Source organism: Sylvia atricapilla, chromosome 4, assembly GCF_009819655.1.
Source record: "Sylvia atricapilla isolate bSylAtr1 chromosome 4, bSylAtr1.pri, whole genome shotgun sequence".
NCBI lineage: Eukaryota > Metazoa > Chordata > Aves > Passeriformes > Sylviidae > Sylvia > Sylvia atricapilla.
Genome location: NC_089143.1, coordinates 49,775,572 through 49,795,546, shown reverse-complemented (window position 1 = coordinate 49,795,546; position 19,975 = coordinate 49,775,572). Strand labels below are relative to the sequence as shown.

The window sequence follows — 19,975 nt, the reverse complement described above, 5'->3', positions numbered from 1 at the left end:
ATGTCTGCGAATATCCCCATAATAAGGAAAACATGTTTTACTTGGAAATGCTGAGTCATTCTCAACTCCCAGTTTGTACTGGGAAGAGAATGGGGGAGTGCATTTTTAGAATTGCATCACAGAGCATGAGTGGCAATCCAACAAAAGGAAATTACTCTCTCTTCATACCTACGTATGTGTAACATGTAGGAAATTTCAGTTCTCAAGAAAGCAGAAAAAAATCCTTTGTGTTTCCAAGCTCTCTTGCACTCTCAGCACTCATCTCAAGTAGTGTCACTCTGCTCCAACCCAGAGATGTGGCACAAAATCTGCATCTACTCTCTTTCTGGTAAAAAATACCCCTTTCATTTTGTTGCAATCAACAACAGGTGGCTTGTGATTTGCCTCTATTCCTTTTGAACGTATTTTTGGTCTAGGTTACAATTCCTTGCATCAACACAAAAGAGCAACAGTCATATACCTTGGTTCATTGATATGTTTGGGGTTTTTAAAACCCTTCTTTTAAATTATGATTTTTTTAGTCTCATTCGTGAAGCCACATGCCATGTGGCCTTAGCATGACAAAATTCCCAAGCGGTGTGCTGCTGACTTTCAGTGCAAACACACATTCGGTGAGCTCTGCTGGATGCTCGTTTGAGGCACTCCTCACCCTCAGCGAACCAGACGTCAGCATAAAGATATCTGAACTTGTTTTACATAGCATTTGTGCCAATTAAACGTGGCACTAGCTGACTAAGTCCGGGAAACTTGGTTACTGTGCTGCAAGCCCGGATTTTTGTATTAAGAAGCATATCACACGTTTTTGGCACTGTTCAACAGAAATCAAGTTACCTGGGAGCCTGCTTTGTCAGAAACTGTGTTAATCTACAGAAGGATTGTGCTGGGCAGCCTCAGTGATGCTTTCGGGCATCGGGCGGGAAGCAATCGGCAAATCTCCTTCAGTGAAGCGCCTAGGAAAGCCAGCCAGCAGCCAGGCACTGCGTGAGGGGAGTTAAATTCACTCTACGCGGAGTCTCTCTCCCCTTCTAAACTTTACATTTAGAGGTCAAATAAACACTGGCAGCCACCGGGTCGGGCCCGTCTCCACGGAGGTGTGGCGAACGCCGCCGGGGGCCAAGGAACGTGGACAAGGACAGGATTATTCTCGCGGCGGCGGTAAGTGCCCCGGGATGAAACCACCCGCGCGTTCACGCGGTTTCCCCCGAGCGGGAGGGCCTGTCCCCGGCTCAGGGATTTCGCGGCCAGGGGGTGGGCTGGTGGCAGCCTCTCCCCGGCTCCTTCCCCGCCGCCTCCTCCCGCCCGGCCCCGCCCGCGCGGCCCTCCGCGCTGCCGGAGCGTCAGCGGGAATTTCCAGCCAGGAAGTGCGGCGGGCCGGGGGCAGGGGCGGAGGCTGCGCAGGCCGGGGCCGGGCGGGTGCCCTCGCCGGTGGGACGGGCGGGAAGGAGGGGGAAAGTCCGCGCGGAGCCGGGAGGCGGCACGCCGGGTTACATGGCGCGGCGCTGAGGGACCGCCGGCGGCACAGCACGACGAGGAGGAGGAGGAGGAGGCGCCGCCAGCTCTGCCCGGTGAGCCCCAGGCGGCCCCGGCCCGCCGCTCGCTGCCTTCTTTCTCCCCGGTCCCCGTGTCCTCCAGGGCTGCGTTCCCTGTGTCCCGCAGCGGCGGGAGCGGGCATTTCTCTGGGCTGGGGCGGCGGGGCAGCCCCCGGAGCTCCGGTTTGCCGCGGGAGGCTGTGCCCGGCTCCAGCCCCTCGGCCCGGGCGCGGACTGCCGCGGGAGCGCCGGGAGGGATTGCCGCGGGATTCGCCTGCCGCCGGCCGGGGGAGCGGGCGGGATGCCGGGACGGCTTTGCTGCCGGTGTGGTACAGGGGTCTTCCTGGCGAGGGAAGGGGTGTCCGTGACACCAAAGCCAACCGCGAAGTGAACAAACATTGCGACCCCGGCTTCTGCCGCTCGCATAGCGGGTGCTCGTAGGTAAAGGAGGTGCCGCTTTTGTCGCTTTTGATTTCGAAGCTGACGCACGTCCGTGCTGCCGAACCCGAGACGCGGCCGCGGCGCGGTGGCCGGCCGGGCTCGGGAGTGCAGGTGGTCACCACGAAAACCGGCAGCTCTGGGTGTCCTCGTCTTGGGTGCAGCCCGAGAGTGCCGCAGGTTACTAAAGCGTACGAAATATTGAGGTTTTTAAAGGTAGCTTAGTTCTAAGTGATGCAACCGAAAAGTTCTCGTCGCGACGAGGAGTATTTCTGCACTGGTTGCTCAGTTACATTTGACCTTGAAACCCAAGAATATCTAACTTCTCATCACAATTTTTTTTTTCATCTATTGGTGCTTTCTGCTTTGATGGTAGCTTTGGTGGAGGAGTGCTACTGGCTTATTTTGCGTGAATGTGAATTGGAGTGTTATTTCTGTGACATCAACTGTATGCTCTTGGGCCATTATCATCATGTGTGTACTGCTGTGTATTTTTATTCATATAAGTAAATCTGAGTGTCAGTGAGAATTTGGGGAATAAGACTTGGGAGGCGAGGGATCGTCTGTTGCATTTCAACTTCCTGTCTTAAAATGCTTAAAAATCTTTGCTTAAGAATGACGTTTTAAAGGAAGTACAATTAGTGTTATCATGATGTTTAAATGGTTGTAAAGTGCTGGTTATATTGGGCATGTTTTGTGCTGCAGAAGTCTTTTCATTTTCTCTGTTCACAGAGAAAAGTGAATGAATTCGTCACTCTATTGCCTTGTGCCTTGTACGCTGCAAGGTGCTACCACCAGCACTGTCAAGCTCACAGAACAGGGCTGAAAATAGAGCACTTCGATTTTATTGACATCTGGAGTCTCTTTGCTGTGTGCTGTGTAGTATCAGCTTTTGAAATAGTGTTTCAGTCAAAGCATTTGTATTCTTTTACGAAAGAAAGTAGCTGCACTTTTTTCTAGGAAAGCGTTAACCAAGACGTCATTCTAAGATTGCATCCTGTCTGCAATGTTTTGTAATCTACAGAAATGACTACAGTTTATGAGAAAATGAAAGAGAAAAAAGCAGCCTGCAACCATCCAAAAGCAGATGCTTTGTTCTGTAATTTTCCCTAGCCCGAAAATTTAACTAACAGTTATGCTGAAATGTTGTTGTCAGGATGTGCCACAGAGTGCGGAGATTTCAGGGAATCTCAGTGCTGAAATCTGTGCAAGATATGTGAAAGAGCTTAACTTGAAATACTAAACTGGAGGGGAAAAGCTTTTTTTCTTTCCACCCTTTGTCCCCTTTATAAAGAAAGAAATGTCAATCTGTGGTAGAGTCATCAAAAAATGTAGTTATTTTCTCATGCAAGAAATGTGTACATTTTGAGTTAAGGCTGTAAAACAGAACGACTTTATATCACCTTGCACTGTGTTGTGTGTTTCTAAAAAACAGTGTTGTAACAAATAAACGTTCTGTCTGTACTCACTTTGTTTCAGCAGCACTTTGGTAATGTTTTTTTAGTATTTTTTTCAGAATCAGAAAAGTTTGCTGGATAAAAGTGCTGGGACAGAGAAAAGGAGTATCTTGGAAGAGGGAGAGAGGGTAGAAAGTGGACAGTGTTGTTTCATTTATGTGCATTTTTGAGAAATTCCTGCTTTATTTTTTGAAAAGTAGAAATTCTGGTTGTTTTTCTGTCACTGTGTATTTTAGTTTTGAAAATTAATTTTAATAATAAATATAAGTTTGCTCTAAAATTTTATTTCTAAAAAAATCAATAATAAATTTAATTTCGCTTTTTCCTTGAGGTGGCATTATGTGACTTCAATAATAGATACCTAGAAATAAATATAATTGACACAAATTTGCTAATTAATAGATTTTTGAGTTTCCTTTTTATTGTTACCTTTTCCAAAACCTTCCCATGCCACTCTCTCATGAGTGCATGCAAACTCCAGAAATATATTCAGTCAGGAATTCATATTATTGTACATACTGCACTCTCTGGAAGGACAGGAACTAAATTTGAAGGCCCATGAGTTTTTACTATCAAAGGTGCCTGTAATACAAAATTGATGTTCATTTTTGAAGTTGCAAAGATGCAGTGAAAGACAGTATATCCTTTACTAACTTACGGCTGGCTTTCTGCTGTAACTAGTGTTGAGAAAATTCACCTGTGGTCTTCACAGATGCTGGTTAATTCTCCTGTGTTTTCACAGATTACTTCAAACTGTACTTGCTAAAATACTTTCACCCTTCAGTGGTGCCAGTGTTTGCCAATTCTAAGTTCAGAAGTATCAGTCATAAAGAAAATTGTTACTTGTTTATGTAAGCAACTAATGAAAACTCTACAGTTAGTTAAAAATCCTTTTTTTTCAACATGCTGATAGTTTTCCTTTGGTTCTCTGACAAAATAACAATGCTATTATAAAACTAAGAGAAGATAATTTCAGGATGTTTCAGGTAGGTAGTAAAAAAAGCAATTCCTGGTTTTGGTCATTTTTTGCTCTTGCAGAGATATTTTAGAAGTGGAAGTTGTAATATGATGTCCTTTAAATAAGCTGTGAACCTTTTATGAAGTTCTATGTTGATAAGATCATAATTATAGTTGTCATTAACTGTGCCCTTAGGTCAGTCAGGCACTAAGTTTGCATCTAACTTTGGGCATAGAAATAATTTGGTGAATCTTCTTCAGTGTTTTCATTTAAACGTGTGTTCTGATGAAGCACTGTTAACAGTTCTGAAAGTAAGGCCTTAAAAGATGTTTCAAGTTACTATAGTCTCAAGGTTAAATCCTTTGTTTAGCATTTAGGTCGAGCTGACAGATCGTGTGTGGGGAGGAAGCTACTACTGCTACTCCAAGCATTATTTCCCCCTTTCAACTTCTATGGTTTTTTTTGAAAAGCAGTGACAGATAGATACACATTTTGTCCCCCTTCATTTAAAATACTAAACTGAAATACCCCCGTGTCTGATTGTGTCCTCCAAGCAAAATTTCAACAGGTCCAGAGCAAAGTGGGTCTGCCTTATGGGGTTTGGGTTTGGCTTTTTTTGTTTGTTTTTTTTGGGGGGGGATGTTTGTTTTTGTTGGGTTTTTTGTTTTGTTTTTTTTTTTTTTTTTTGCTTGGGTTTGGGTCTATTTTTTTGTTTCTTCTAGAGATCATGTTTCTATCCACCTAAACATGGACAGATTTTAGCACACAAATAAAGTATAAACAAAGGAAGCAGGGTTTTGGGTCTTACTAGTTTAGTCCAGGTGAGTTTTGTTGTGTCATAGGTTACTCTACAACATTGAGGCTGGAGGAGTTTTACAATTTCTCTGGAAAAGGCAAAAAGTTAAACCTTAGTTAGCCAGTAACTAATTTGAAAACTGAGTATAACTGATAGTGCAGGACTCAGCTCTACCTGTTTGGTTCCTCTTACTGGTGCTATTTAAGTAATTGTTTCTGTCACCTTACGATTTCAGTGGATGTTCAGAAGCAAAAGGACACTGAGAATCCCTTAGTTCACCATTATGATTGCAGTGGTAACAGCCCTTGCTCTTTTCTGCTCATGAAGTGAGGGACTGTGTCTTCAGTAGGAGCCCAGAGGTGTGTGACTGTACCTGGTGATAGAGCAAACCTTGTGTGAACTGAACTTCTGCAATCTGGGGATTACACGTTACTTAGCTACTCAGAAACACTGTTCTTCCTGTGGCCCCTCTACTGCCACCAAAAAAAAAAAAAAAAAAAAAAAAAAAGGAAAGGTTTGCAGTCTAATATTAATGATTCATAACACTTCAGGCTTATGAGATGGGTGTGTGTAGCTTCTTAAGTTAAAATTTTACTTCAATGAACAGCTTTTATATGAACTTATAGAGTTATTTGTAAAGAACATTCAGTGATTCATCTTAATCTGGAGGAAAAAGTAACAGCATTTTAACATCATATTCAGGTTAGTTCAAGTAACATTAGCACCTCACATGGCTAAAATACAATGTAGATTTTAGGTGTTTTTCTGTGTTGAATCTCAGTATTTTTTCATCTACTTAGCATTATACATGTACCAGAATATGTTTGCCATATATTTGAATACTGTTTATTCCTTTGGTTTAAGTTACTTTGAATATGTTTTAACAAAAACATCCTAACTTTATTCCAACAATATAATGGTATAACAGTTTATATGTTTATGGCATTTTAGTATTTCCTCTTTGCATATTATTTCACTACTTTGATACTTGGGAAAGAAATAAAACAAAAATTCTGTTCACAAACATAGTTGATTGAACATTTTTTAGGCAGTCAAGTTACTCTTTGCCAAGGAAATTTTCTTATGTCATGATTTTTTTTCTTCAGATTTAGTTATTACCTGTGGTCATAAAATTGGTTCTAGATTTCATTAAATATTTATGCCCCCAACAATTCTGATTTAGAGCACCACACTTGTGAAATCTCAAGTACTTGAGATTGATTTAATTTCCTAAATATTCTGTAGTTTTTATACCATTGCTAAATAATGCATCTGCTCATGACTGAAAATACTTGAAAATTTTAACTTCAGCAATTTTAAAATTTTAAAAATACATGAACACAACAACCAGGTCCCACCCAACAGGAAATAATAAGCAGGCTTAATTAGTCACAAGAGGAGGCAATTTGGGTTGTTATAGTAGAAAAACAAACAGTGTCATTTAGGGTTGTGTAGTGTTATTGCAGCTGCAACGGTGTGTGGATGACAAAAACTCTGCAGAGGAAATTAGAATCTTTGATCAAAATGTCTCTCTGCACGAACTTTTTCGCATTTGTATACTGAGAAATTGCACTCAAGTCTTTATTGAGAGATTACATGTCTTTGAAGTACTAGAAGGAATGTGAAAAATACAAACTTCCTTATGCCGCTTTTGCGGAAATTGAGTGTTGTTTCCTTAAAACAGCTCCCTAAACCCCAGGTACTGAAGTCATAGTTGGGAGAAGAAATAGTAGTAAACGTTTTGACATTTGAAGGCAAATTTCAAATCTATTTCATTACTGAGTTAAAATCCCTTCGAAATAACATAGTTGATGGGGCTTTGTGTCAACGTGACTGAGTTAACAATTGCTTCTTGTGTTTTTGAACATGTTTTTCTTTCCTATCAGTCCTAAAGACATCTATGCCGATATTGTGGGTGAAGGTATGCATGTTACCTTAATATTTGAGTTCTATTTACTTTGTGTATTACAGAATATGTTAGCTGTTTATCACCTCCTACTTTGAATTAAAAGTTCTGTGCTCTGGAGCTGTGCTTCTGGCACTCTGGGCAGGACAACTGGGTTCCAGGGAAAATGAAGTGCTGGGTGAAGTCAAGAGGTGAAAAGGCTGTGTGTTGAAAGGGGTGGACAGCATCCTGACTTTGAAGGGACTGCAGTGGTGAAGGGTTGAGACTGAACAGGTTGGATCCGTCTCTCTGTCAGAGCAGATTGTGCTCTGGCCTCCAGCCAGAATCATCTCAGCAGCTCTGTCCTGCTGCCAGCCCTGACCCAGCAATCCAAAGAGTCTATTGCACAATACCTTTTCCCCTCATCTCTGTTTGGGAAATGCAAATCTCTGAAACAATTGTCCCTATACAGATACAGATTATGTTTTGCAAAGGGTGGAAGACTGAGGCTCAAGGATGGATAGTTGCCACCTAAAGTTAAGGAAGCAACAGCAGGTAAAACACATTGTCCTGTCTGCACAGTACAGAACTTACTGTTCATACCTCAGTTTTCATAGCTGCCGCAGGAATTTTTAAAATCTGATGCTGTTCCTAAAAATATAATTCTCTTTAGAGCACTCTTTTTAGTAAGCAGGCTAAAAACACAACTGAATTTAATTACTTTGATTCAGTGTCCTGTTAAATAAGTTTACTTTTAACGGTAAATTCCAGTGAAAGCCAAGTTAAAGAAAACGTCCTCCACTAGATAACTTTCAGGAAGGATTGTTCTTTCAGTTTATCAAGTCAGTTGAATTATAGTATTTGAGTTTCCCATTGAGAGGCTTGCTTTCTGAATCCCAGCCTGTGAACATGTTGATGTGAAACATCTCATGAAGTAAGAGATGGTTTAAATAAATTTCCTCATGGAAGAACATCCATCACTAATTTCAGTTCTCAAGTGACATGAACTGAGTGATAAAGATCATGATTGTCTGTGGAAAGGTAGTAGGGAGAAGTCCCATTCCAAGTTTGTTGGGATTGGATTGGATACTGGTGTCAAAGAGAACAAGGGTTTACCTCATGCTTAAAATTCAGGCTGGAAATTTGAAGAGAAGTAAAGGGAAGGATCTGCACCCATGAAAAATCAGGGAGGGCTGAAAACAGTTGAATAGGGAAATTTATCTTGCCTTTTGAAGGTAAACAGACACAGTAGATGTGAGAGAATAACAGAGAAGAGCTCTGAGATTGAGATAAAGAGAAATGAGAATTCTTGTTCGTGGATTACAGCATTCCTACATTAATTATGTTGTTTTCATTTTAAAAGGCTGCTCCTTTTGAAGCTTTAGAAAAAATATTCAGAAGACAATTAATCAAGTCATGTTCTTCCAGCTGTGCCCCTTGTACCTTGTATTATTTGGTTATTAAGGAGGAGCAGTAGTGCAGATTACCTGCCATTAGGTTTGCTTGGTTGTTTGGTGCAGCAGAGTCATCTCCTGGATGTGTATATGTGGCTTCCTAGGTTTTTCTCTTTTTCTCCCTATTTAAACCTTTGTCACAATGGCAGTTGACCTGCTGTGAGGAGAAAGGAATATGTAAGCATATGCATACGTGTGATGTATGCACATATGCACGTGTGTATGCATCACACACTTACTCTCAGAAGGTACAATTGCATGAGCTCAGGCATGTTTAGCTGGATTTTATGTTTTCCTGTTGCGCTAGGAGTTAAATGAAGTTTCTTCACTGACCTTTGAATTTTCACCCTTATAAATACTGTGAATTGAAATGTCTAGCTTCCTGTGCCCCATTATCTGAAAAACTTCAGACGATCTCCAGGGTGGAGACTGCTGTGGTTGATTGTGGTCTGCAGGTGTTGGGGTATTTTTTTTTTATTGTAGATTTTAGTTTGTAGTACAATTTGTGGGAATTGGAGCTTATGCAGGAAGCAGTCATCTATAATAACATAAACTTCCACAAAACAACTTTAATCTGATCATTTTCAAATGAGAGAGGTGGCAATCTCTGACCCATGATACAGTTCACGTAATGAGAGAATGAACAAAACTACTCGAGGTAGATGCTAATCTTACCAGCTGATGCAAATGGGAAAGGTGCTTAGAAACTGGAGCAGCAAAGGGAAGAGACCAATTAAAGGTCACACAGTTAGTTCTAGGGTCTAATTTTCTATGTCTTTTTGGGTGTTAATCATGTTACTGACTCTGGATTTGCATCAATTTTCATGTAAGAGGAAGTGTAGGGATTTGTTAACTTAATAAATCCTAAGGAAACAAATTGTTATTTGAAGGTAGGGCTCCCAGAACATCTTTGTTATCTGTTTGGCTTTGGACAGGGCAAAACAGAGTGAAACTGAATGTTTTCAGTCATGTAGAGGGGTTATTTTAAACAGCTGGGTTAATCTTTGTCTAGGCCCTGATAAGGCAATTAAGTGTGAGTTTGCATACACAAAGGTGTGTGTTTGCACATCTAAATTATAATCTGTTTATAATAAACTGGCTTAACATTCAGGCCAGAGCGAATGTCTTTAACCTCTCCCCCAAGAACTGCAGCTGACCTGAACACAAAAGATCTCAAGTAAGAGGCGTCTGCACTTACAGTGTGAGAGAGAGATTGTGTTTAGTACCTGGTTAGACATTCATTAGTACCTACCTACAGCTGACTGGGTGGTATGTGGGTAGTTACCTTGCTGCTTCCAAGTGTAATGTTCCTAGAATAACAGGGTAGTTTGGGTTGGAAAGGACCTCGAAGATCATCTAGTCCAAACCTCCCCACATACCGTGGGTGGCGATGCCTTCCACTACCAATAAGTTGTCCAAATTGCTCAAAGCCCCATCCGACCTGACCATTAACACTTCCAGGCATAGGGCAGCCACAGCTTCTCTGGGCAACATGTTATGGCACCTTGCCACCCTCACAGTCAAGGATTTCTTCCTTATATCTGATCTAAATCCACTCTCTGTCAGTTTACAGTCATTCCCCCTCATCCTATCCCTGCACATCCTTGTGAAAAGTCCTTTCCAGCTTTCCTGGAGGCCCTCTTCAGGTACTGGAAAGTGCTTTAAGGTTTTCCCTGCAGCCTTTTCTTCTCCAAGCTGAACAGCCCCAGCTCTCCCAGCCTGTCTGCAGGAGAAGTGCTCCAGCCCTCTGAGCATCTTCATGGCCTTCTCTGGACTTGCTCAAACAGATTTATGTGCTCCTTGTTCTGAGGAGCCCAGAGCTGAATATAGCACTCCAGGGGGAATGTCTTTAAAGGCTGCTGCTTTGGTGTCATGACTGTTGTTCGCTGCATCAGCCAAAAAGCCAGAAATCGTTGTTTTCAAAAGGTGAAACTGAAGGACTGGCTCAGATGGATGTAGGGGGTTTTTCTGTATGGGTTCTAATTTTTACATCAAAATACTTTAAATGAAAGGTGTTTAGAAGTAATGCCTCTGTGCTCTTCTTCCCCTTTGTAGGAAGGTCATGTATTGTAGAAGTGTAGATGTGACCAGGAGTGTGGCAGGTGTGAGGACACTGCCTTTCACCCCCAGAGTTCTGCTGGAGGGAGAGGAGTGCAGTCTGAGGAACTAAAATACGGCAAAGAAAATAGAACCTACTGTTACACTTATCCTGTGCCTTACAGAAGAAGCTGTGAGAAAGTGTGGAAGTTTGGCAAAGTATACATTGAGCAAACAGGCAAGTGGGCAGATGCCATTCAAGTTAGATCCTCAGAATATTTTATTTTTCCGAACAAGCATGTTTACCATGTCACCTGGAAACTTCAGAATCATGAAATACAATTTTGCATATGTGACTCATGAAATTGTAAGTGTTTAAATATGAGACATCACTAAAAAATACTTTTAGGACTAGTTTTTATTCTATTTATGTAGAAGAAACCTGGCATTTGCACTCACAGTTACATAATCAGGCTGTAACAAGAGGGTGGGTATTTTCTGAAACTTTGTTAAAAAAAAAAAAAGCTGGCTGTTGACATCTTCAGATCGTTGTCTGTAGTTTCTACACTTTTCAATAAGAAGTGTTTGATAAAAAATGTTACAAGTTATTTCACTGATTTAAGTAACTTGTCATTGGTGATAATGTTATTTATATTTTTTCCTATGGAACAGAAGTCAAATAGAAACATCTTAGTAACTTTTGTTGTATCCTGAAAGTTTTATCATGCCTTGTATGTTGACTTTTTCCATAAAGATTAATAATACCAATGGCAAATGGTTGGTGAAAATAATGCTTTATGGAATGCGCCTCTGAGACAGTGTGATTGACTGGTGGTTTTTTATCCTGCTGAAATCCTGTTCTATTAGGTGATGAAGTACAGCACTGGTGACATTGCTTGTTATATCTGCTATTAATTTTTGGCTGAAATCTTATGACCAGTTATTTGATATTTGCACAAATACTACAAATAAATATTTCCCAGTAAATATTTCTAAAACTGATTTACAGCCAGGTGGGTACTTTTATTTTCTAGATTAAAAACTAGTTGTATCCACATGTTTATGTGGATGTTTATCTTTTTCGTGGAAGTCATCTGTGTATGAAGTGTCTCCTATTTCTCCATTTTATTTTTATTTATGTTTTCTACTTTGTGGGGGATTAGATGACTGTGTTGTCTTTGGAGATTGTTAACAAGCAGAATTGAGCCTCCATCAAGGTGGAGTACTCAATTATTTTAATTTTCCTTTTGATAATTGCCTTTCTAGTTCCTGTAGAAGGTACATGGTGACTGAGTTTTTCTTTAGTGACATACTGATCTCTTGCACTTCTCTTTGATAGGGCAGTAGGTTTTCACAGTTTGATTTGCTGGAAAACCTCACTCACATTTTTTACTGTGGTGGAATAGGAGGGCCAGGGACCTGTTTCTGTCTTCTATTAGTTATTAACCTTATTTAGTGTCTGTTGGATGCAGACATGAGTCTCTTGGAATAGTCCTGCTGTTATTTTCAGATGCTCCCTTGGAGAGCCTTGTTTAGTGAGTTCAGCATAGGTGAAATTGTAGTTCTTTTAGTAACATCTACATGAAAGGAAATAACAATAATACTAATACCTTCTAATAGACCTAATAAATGCCTCAGAAAATTCACAGGTTCTGCTACTGGCTCACTACTGGTCCCAGTAAAACCAAGCCAAGCTAAACTTTTCCAGTGTCCAGCATTTACATGTAGACCTGTGAGAAAGAGTTGTGATGGATGCTGTGCATACATAGTTGTCATTTTCAGCACAGAGTTGTTGTGTGTGCTAAGCAGTTGTGGACCTTTGGAAATAAAGGTGTCCAAAATTAGTCAATAATTGATTCCTGGTTTTATTTAATTTTTTTTTTTTTGTACTGTCTGTTTTTTCTTGGGCAGGTTTATTTGCATTTAGTAATGCTTCATAAGAAAACTGTTAGGGCTCCTTTACGAATGCTCATGATGTTCTTTTTGTTGTATAAAAATTAAGAGTTCTGCTATTTCTATGGTAATGATTTTGCCTAAAGTCTGATGGCAGGATAATCAGAGCAAAGGTGTAAACAATTCCTGATTTTTAAGAATTTTTGACTTCTGGACTGTAATTTTTAATTTCTTGGCAATGGGCGATGGAAAATCCTAGCTGTAGCCTATCTTGTCCTTACATTGCCCCCTCCAAATACTGAGGAATTTTAGAAATCATTAATGTTATGAGTAAAATAAAAAGTGTCAGAGATTGGGCTTTTAACTCTGAACATTTTCCAGGCTTCCCTATTGCTGTACATTGGAAAAACAGGGAGTTCTAATCGTGTTTTTGTGTTTCAGGAGTTAAAATGGCAGCAGAAGATTCCTATATTATGGGAGTGTCTGATCCCCAGGTAAGGGAATTTCTGTATTTTCTCTATCCCTGTATCCTCCCCCAGCTGCCTGTTTAGGCCTTCTCTCATATTGTCCTGTCTTTCCTAGACTTAATATGGGCATAGAAAATCATCCTGCATTGGCTGAAATCAGAGGGTTTTTTTCCCTAAGCTGATTTTTATGTGACCTGTAAAGTGCCTTGCCACTGGTTAAATGGCTGAAATGAGAAGGAAAGCTAAGCCTGCTGAATTAAGCAGTTGAGAAAAATATTTATTTTTATGCCCTGCATGCCTGTGACACTTGCTCTGAAATTTCTTCTGTGGTGGACAGTGGAGTCTTTCTGAAAATAAAGCCCCTTATGTCCTAAAAGGCCCTTCTGTGCAAATTTTTGTGATGTTTGCATTGACAATGATGACTAAAATGTTCCTCCACTCACACAGATCCATAGGCCTAGCTCTTCAGGAGCATTCCTGATCGACTTAGTTAATTTCATAAATTATTTGAACTGTGAGAATGGTGCTTGTGTGAAAAGTTTAAGTGAAGAACAGGTCATTTCCACTCACCTTAATTTTCATAAAGCAGCTATTTTCTCCTTTATGCTTGCTCCACTTTGGAAGAAGATAGATTTATACCTGGCAACAATTACAGTAAGTTAAGACATGTCAGTGCTTAAAAATAATAAAATTAAGCTTTAACCTGGATGTACTGTTTTCTTGCATTAGAACTTGTAAATATCTTTATGTGAGGAATGTAGTCTGGTGGGGTTTAATCAGAGAAGTGGAAATAAAACTCACAGGTTCTTAGCAAGGCCTTGGGCAAGATGTCTAGGGTCAGATTTTCAGAATTTACTGTATAAGCTCTTTAGAATTGATGGTTGTTAGTGCATGTAAGCAAAATGGGTGTTTAGAAACTGTGCTGAGGTTGATGCGGTCTCATGATTCTGGTGAAACTTGGGTCGGTGCTGTCAGCTGTGCTTGCAGTGCAGTTGCCAGCAAAAATAAAGTAGCTATAAAATGTTTATGTAATTCAGCAAGGTATTTGCAGTCTCAGTATTTGCAGAGGACTTTGAAGTTCTTTGCTGATAGATGTTTTATGCAACTATGTATATATGTAATAATGAAGAGTATTTTCTTTCAATATAGATGTTTGCGGTGGATCAGTTCATGGGAATGAATGCTTTATTTAATAGTACAAATTACATCACTTCAGACTTACCACTACGAACAGGTAAGAACCCTTACTATTTGATGGTGCTATTGTCCTGCTGATTCTTCCTGTTTGTTCTCTTTTGAGAAGTTCTTTTCAGAGCCTTTTTTTGTTTACCAACTTGTGTGTCATAATAGTAGATTGCAAAGTTGTCAACAAGATTTCTTTATTACATCTTTCTGCATCTTTCTTCCCCTTATGAAACTTTCAGCAGTGAGGCAAATAGGATTTTCTTGTGGCTTGTACAGAAAATGAAAGTTTCAGCAGTTTCCCAGGTGAAACCAGGACAGTGACCAAAGAGCTTTGAATGACCTATTTTATAAATTTCTCTGTTGAGGCTTTTTTTCTGAATTTGAACCTTCAGTGTTACATGTTTCTATTGCCAGTTTGCAGACTGCCACATGTGCTTCTTTTCCTTTTGACAGCTCTTGCATTTGTTGTAGTAGTTCTTAAGGTGCTTGTTTTTCAGTAACAAAATGCAGAGAATATTAACTTCCTGCATCATTCAAATGTGTTTTTCCTTCTCGGTGACTTCTCTGTTTCCTGTGAAGTGGCAGTGTGGTATTAGAAGAACCTGACAATTTCCTGAACAATACCACTTGTTTGAAAGCTCAAACAAATTTTACAACAAACCACTGAAAATGAGCAAATAGTATTCTGCAAACGTCTGATAAGCAGTTTTTACAGTGTGCTTCCAGAACAGTAAGAACAAATACAAGTCTTTTATAGCTCAACCTTAGTCTGGTTTTGCTTATTGAAGTTCTTTATAAATATTACTTTTTGCATGAATTTGGAAAACTCTTTTCTCTTGCTTAGTCTATTAGAACAGCTGATACAAAAGGAAGAAGGAAATAAAATTTTGTTTAAACTTAGGATTTTTTTTCTCAAAGTACAGCTCCAATATGACTGTTCAAGTCTTTTACCATGACAGCTTTCTCTTGTTACTTGTTTGACTGTGTTGCATCAGGATGTAGCTGGTATCTTATGTATTGAAAATTACTTTCTTTGGTTGAAAGTGCAAACCACTTCTGATTGCAATATTTGGTGCACTTCACAGCAGTGAAGGTGTTAAGGGTAAAATGAAATAAGCATTTAACACTTTCCTTCATAGGTAAAGTTCCACCCTAAAGTACTAATAAATGCTGCTTATAGAATAAAAATTAAAGCAGGCTTACTGGTTTAGTGTTTCCTTGTTTTCTTAAAGGAGTAATAGCAAGAAAGGATCAAGAAACACATGGTACAGATAATTTTGTTTCAAGATAAAATGTTCTCATGAGCAAAGCTCTTGACAAATATGGAAAAACATCCAGCAAAATAATGTTGCAATCATTTGTTTATACTGTATTTTTATTAAGGCAGATAAAATTCAATAAGATTCATCTTAGTATTAAAGGGCTTGCGCATTGTAGACCAAGGGTTTTTTTGCCCCATTTCTGTTGAACAAATAAGGTTATTGAAATTTCTGTGTAATGAGCTCTTTTAAACGTACCTTTTAGGCTTACTCAGTATTTTTCATGCCAGACTCATTCCATACAAATTATTCTGATATATAAAGCTAATTTTCAGATAACTGTGTCTCATCTAAAGTAGAAAATGGCTGTTTTCAAAACCATGTCAGGGAGTCTAGGATTCACTGAGTTCTGCAGCCACAGAAAACTCCTATTGGGCTAAGTCTAGCTCTATCCTTAAATTGCAAAATTGCTTCCAAAAAGGCCTTTTTCTTATAAGTGCCACTGCTCTTGTCTACTGCTGCACTATAGGTGGCAAGTTCCTTGTGCACAAAATGGGATTCAATAAAGGATTGTGGATTTCAGGTTGTCGCAAACAAAAAATTAATAAAAAAATTCAGAAAAGGTTGGTCATTTCAGCAGCATCTTATGATGCCACAGTTTGTTTTTTTTCTTGAGCAGTATCCCAATAATGCTTACATCCTCCCCTTCTTGAAAATATGCTGTATTGTTACTATGAATTGACTCTTCAGTTATAAGATAATATAAGAATCTTTATGTTCTACTTTAGTGGTTTTCAAGCAGGGACTGATGATTTCTTTCTACTCAGCAAAGTCAGTTTAACAAGTCATGTGGGATTTTCCAGAAGTACTTCCAGCTGAGATATGGAGAGAGTGAAATAAAAGGATTTTTCTGAAGGACAGATAGATGATTAGGGCACAAAGAACCAAAGACATTAATTGTTCCTCATGATCTGGCTGTGGTGCATGCATCTTTCAGTCTGTGCATCCATAAATGCACAGGCAGACAGGTTTAATGTATAACTGTGGATTGCCATATCATGCCAGTGTGGCTGAATCAACAAGTGGCTGGGGAATTTGGGGACTTTCTGGTGCTAGATGTTCTGCTGTTACATTAATATTTACAGTAATAGTAGAAAACCTTTGAGCTGTTGGGACATGGGTTTTCTCAATGTCATTGTCAGTGCTCAAGTGTCTTTGTGTGCTTCTTTTTCTCTCTCATACGTCCATTTTAAATAAAAATTAGGCTTTTTAGTTACTTTAGAACCAAAGCTGTAGTAGTTACATGGTTCAGGTTTTACCAGCAGAAAAGGCAGTACCTCATGAAGTCAAGCTCTTCTTTGGCTTGCTGGGAAGTATCCTGCCTTTGATGAGTAGGTTAGGTACTGATCCTTAGTGGCATTGGAGATGGATGGAGCATTATCCATAGCATGTATTTAGGCAGAGTAAAAGCAGGTGCACAACAGTGAGACATCCTCTGTGTAGTGCAGAAACGAAGTGATGCCTTACATTGGAGGGGAAATGGGCAGAGCTCTGAGCTAAGTGATTTGTAATTTTGGATGTTTTGTACTCCCTCATGATGATCCAAGGCTATCTACAACCATGGAGCGTGCCCCAGTTAAACGTGGGTTTAGGAACTGCATAGTTGTTTTGGCTTAGAGAGGCTCTGGTGTAACTAGCTCTTGGCATTAAGCTGGTGTGTTTTTAAAACTTTGAAGTTGAAGCAGAGCCATCAGGAGCTGAACAGTATTGCCTGGAGGCTGCTAAAATTAATTTTCTGCTTTTTCTTTGACCTCCTTTGTCCGATTCTGTGTGACACTTGCTGTGAAAAATGAGATGTTTACAGAGGGAAAAAGAAGGCATTTAAATTTTTTTTTTCATATTTTTTCAGAGAGAGCTAATGTTAGAGGTTCAAGGAAACCAGACCACCACCAAAAATGAGATGAGTGTTCATTTTCCCTGTTCCACAGTAGTGGCCCTCATCCTCACAAACTTGGGCAGACTTGCATACAGTTTCTGGTGTTCTTTCTAGATCTTCTGTGCTATGTCTCATGTGCCATTTGCTTTAATCATCATGCTTTGAACCCTGAAGAGTGGGGTTTCAAGAGAGTATTCCTGTGCAGGGGAATCCCTGAAGGGTGGGACATGCAAATGCTGCAACAAGCCTTCAGGAAGGATAAGGCACTAGGTCTCCAGGCAGAGCTTTTAGCAGCAAGAACCACTGCCAGGATGGACACGACAGAGTTGATGTGGGATTTAACAATCAAAACCCACAGGATACGAGCGTTTCCATCCATGTCCACAGAGCAAAACAGCAATTACACGGGTGAGGTGCCTGTTCTGGGTGGCCCACCAACAGAGAGCTTCTCAGGGAGGAGACTTGTCCACAGGTTGTTGCAGGTTAAATTGAACCGTTTCAGGTACTCAGAAAGCTGTTAGATACAGGACTCCACTAGTCCAACAGAGTTGCCAGGCTTGCAGGGATATCCCACCAACCTCAGAGACCCATTTTTCCTTGACTTTGTTCTGATGGGAAGAAGGAATCAAGGGGGAGCCTAAGATGAATGCTCCTTTGGAAGTGTGTGTTTGTAGGGTGAGGCCTGTCAAAAGGAAGAAAGAATGCATGTGGCGGGAGTGTCGAGGGGCAGGAGGGCCTCTGACTCAGGCAGGAAGGAAAATGAAGAAACTTGGCAGTTGAAGAAGACGTGGGGAAGTGGGACTGTGACTCAGACTGGAGTGGGATGCGAGTCGGTCTCTGTGGCAGCTGGGGCGAGAAGGCACAAAAAGAAGCCCTGAAGCATGGCCAGGATGTGGCAGTCTGCACGGGGCTGGAGGACTGCATGTTGTATTTGCAGTTCTTGGCCTCCCGGCTGTAGCAGCACCAGGCAAAGTGTGAGGAGTGCTCCTGTCAAAACCTGGCTCTTGGCAGCCATGTGAGCTATGCCTGCGTAGAGGCAGCTCCATGACTGCGTCCTTCAGCCTCTCTGTAGGGTAAAAGTAGGACATAAGCTATGCATTAAGTCCTCCTTGTGGCTGTTTAGCATTTTAAAAGGGGTTGCTCCTTAAACAAGAACTTTTAAAGCAAGCACTTTCCAGGGCGGAAGGAAGGATCATCACAGACATTATTAGTTCCTCTTACAAGGTGTTCATCCTCAGGTTCCTGCTCTTTGTCTGCTTTGACAAAGACACACCTACTAATGGAAAGGAAATATGAAAAACTTCCGTGTGCAAAACACTAAATGTATTTTCTTTTCCTTGTGGAAAAGGACGAGAGAAAGAAGGAACCACACACAGCTGATGTTCAGCTGGCTAATGAGCCTCTGGGAAGTATTCAGAGTTCAGTAAAAACACCTATATGAGACCTTTCACTAAGTAAAATCCTTTTTATAATCAAAATAATACGCCATTTATGCCTGGATGTTTTCTTGAACATTGCTGGTTTATTTTTAAGTAGCATTTCAGATAATATTAAGTCCTTTGCATTAGAATGCCTTCTCTATACTGTTATTTTGGTCTGGTTTAAATGCTATACCAGAGAATTACTCAGTCACTATTAAAAGGAGGAAAAAAAAAAAAAAAAAAAAAAAAAAAAAAAAAAAAAAAAAAAAGGAAATCTTTAGTCATGGAACCCAAAAATAAGACCTTAAAAACTGTTTTAAATACATACAATATATGTATTTGTATAATGTGGGTTAATGATAACAGGCATCTAATTTAGCTTTGCACATTTACACTGCATCTTTTTTGTGCATCTCTAGTGCATTTTTTGCATTTTGATTTTTGTATCAGCATATTTGCATGCTTTTTATAAGCTTTTTTCCCAAGATGTCAGAATAACCACAGTCCTAAGTTTTCAATTTTCCTGAATTTTCACAAGTGCCATGCCAAGGTCAAAGCATTTCAATGGTATGAAGCATTTTCCTTTAGTTTTCCAGTGTATATCCATCCCTCTCTTAGGAGTTTGAATTTCCTTATGGTGAGGAAAAGCTGGAACTTGAGTCTGATGTGTCTTGGAGGACTTCTGCAGCCATTTAGCCATTGAATAAGAGCACTTCCTATTCTGGTTAATGTTTGAGAGAAAGCAATAGTATTTTGTGCTAACCCAATGTGTATGTCTTGAAAATTAATTCCTAAGAGAAGAGGAGCCAAAGAACAATTACTTGGCAGATCATGCCTTGGATGCTTGGTTGAAAGTTGAACTCCACACTGTTGTATTTTAGGTGCATTGCTTCTGCCAATGGCCAGAAAATACACGGCTTCTGGATTGTTAAAGTATAAATTTTCAGGTGCCTAAAGCGTGACGAGGATTAGAGGTCTGTAAAGAAAGATCTTAAATTAAAGTGCTGACTTATTGCTTAAACCCAACTCAGCTTATCTTGACTCTATGTTACAGACAAAAACTGAAACAGAAGGCCAAAGCTAAGTGTTACTCTAATCTTTTAAAGTTCCTGAAGTCCAAACTGTTTTTTCTGCTTTGTAATGCAAGATGATGTGTATGTTGTCTTGAGGCAATCATTTTTCATGAGTTCAAGTAGCACTGTTTATTTTCAAGGAAAAGTACAATTGATGGACTTGGGAAATTATGTATCTTAAAATGTG

The 19,975-nt window shown here is 40.0% G+C and overlaps 1 protein-coding gene across 4 annotated transcripts in view; it reads left to right on the top strand.

Annotated features, from left to right (window-relative positions):
• Positions 1-12,410: 12,410 nt before the first annotated feature.
• Positions 12,411-19,975, top strand: part of NFKB1 (nuclear factor kappa B subunit 1) — a 47,256-nt gene continuing 39,691 nt past the window's right edge. For all 4 annotated transcript variants that reach the window (XM_066317869.1, XM_066317868.1, XM_066317867.1 and 1 more), the window contains exons 1-2: positions 12,411-12,941; positions 14,064-14,148. In XM_066317869.1, the coding sequence (XP_066173966.1) occupies positions 12,897-12,941; positions 14,064-14,148 (130 nt within the window). In that variant the 5' untranslated portion in view covers positions 12,411-12,896. The remainder of the gene's footprint in view (positions 12,942-14,063; positions 14,149-19,975) is intronic.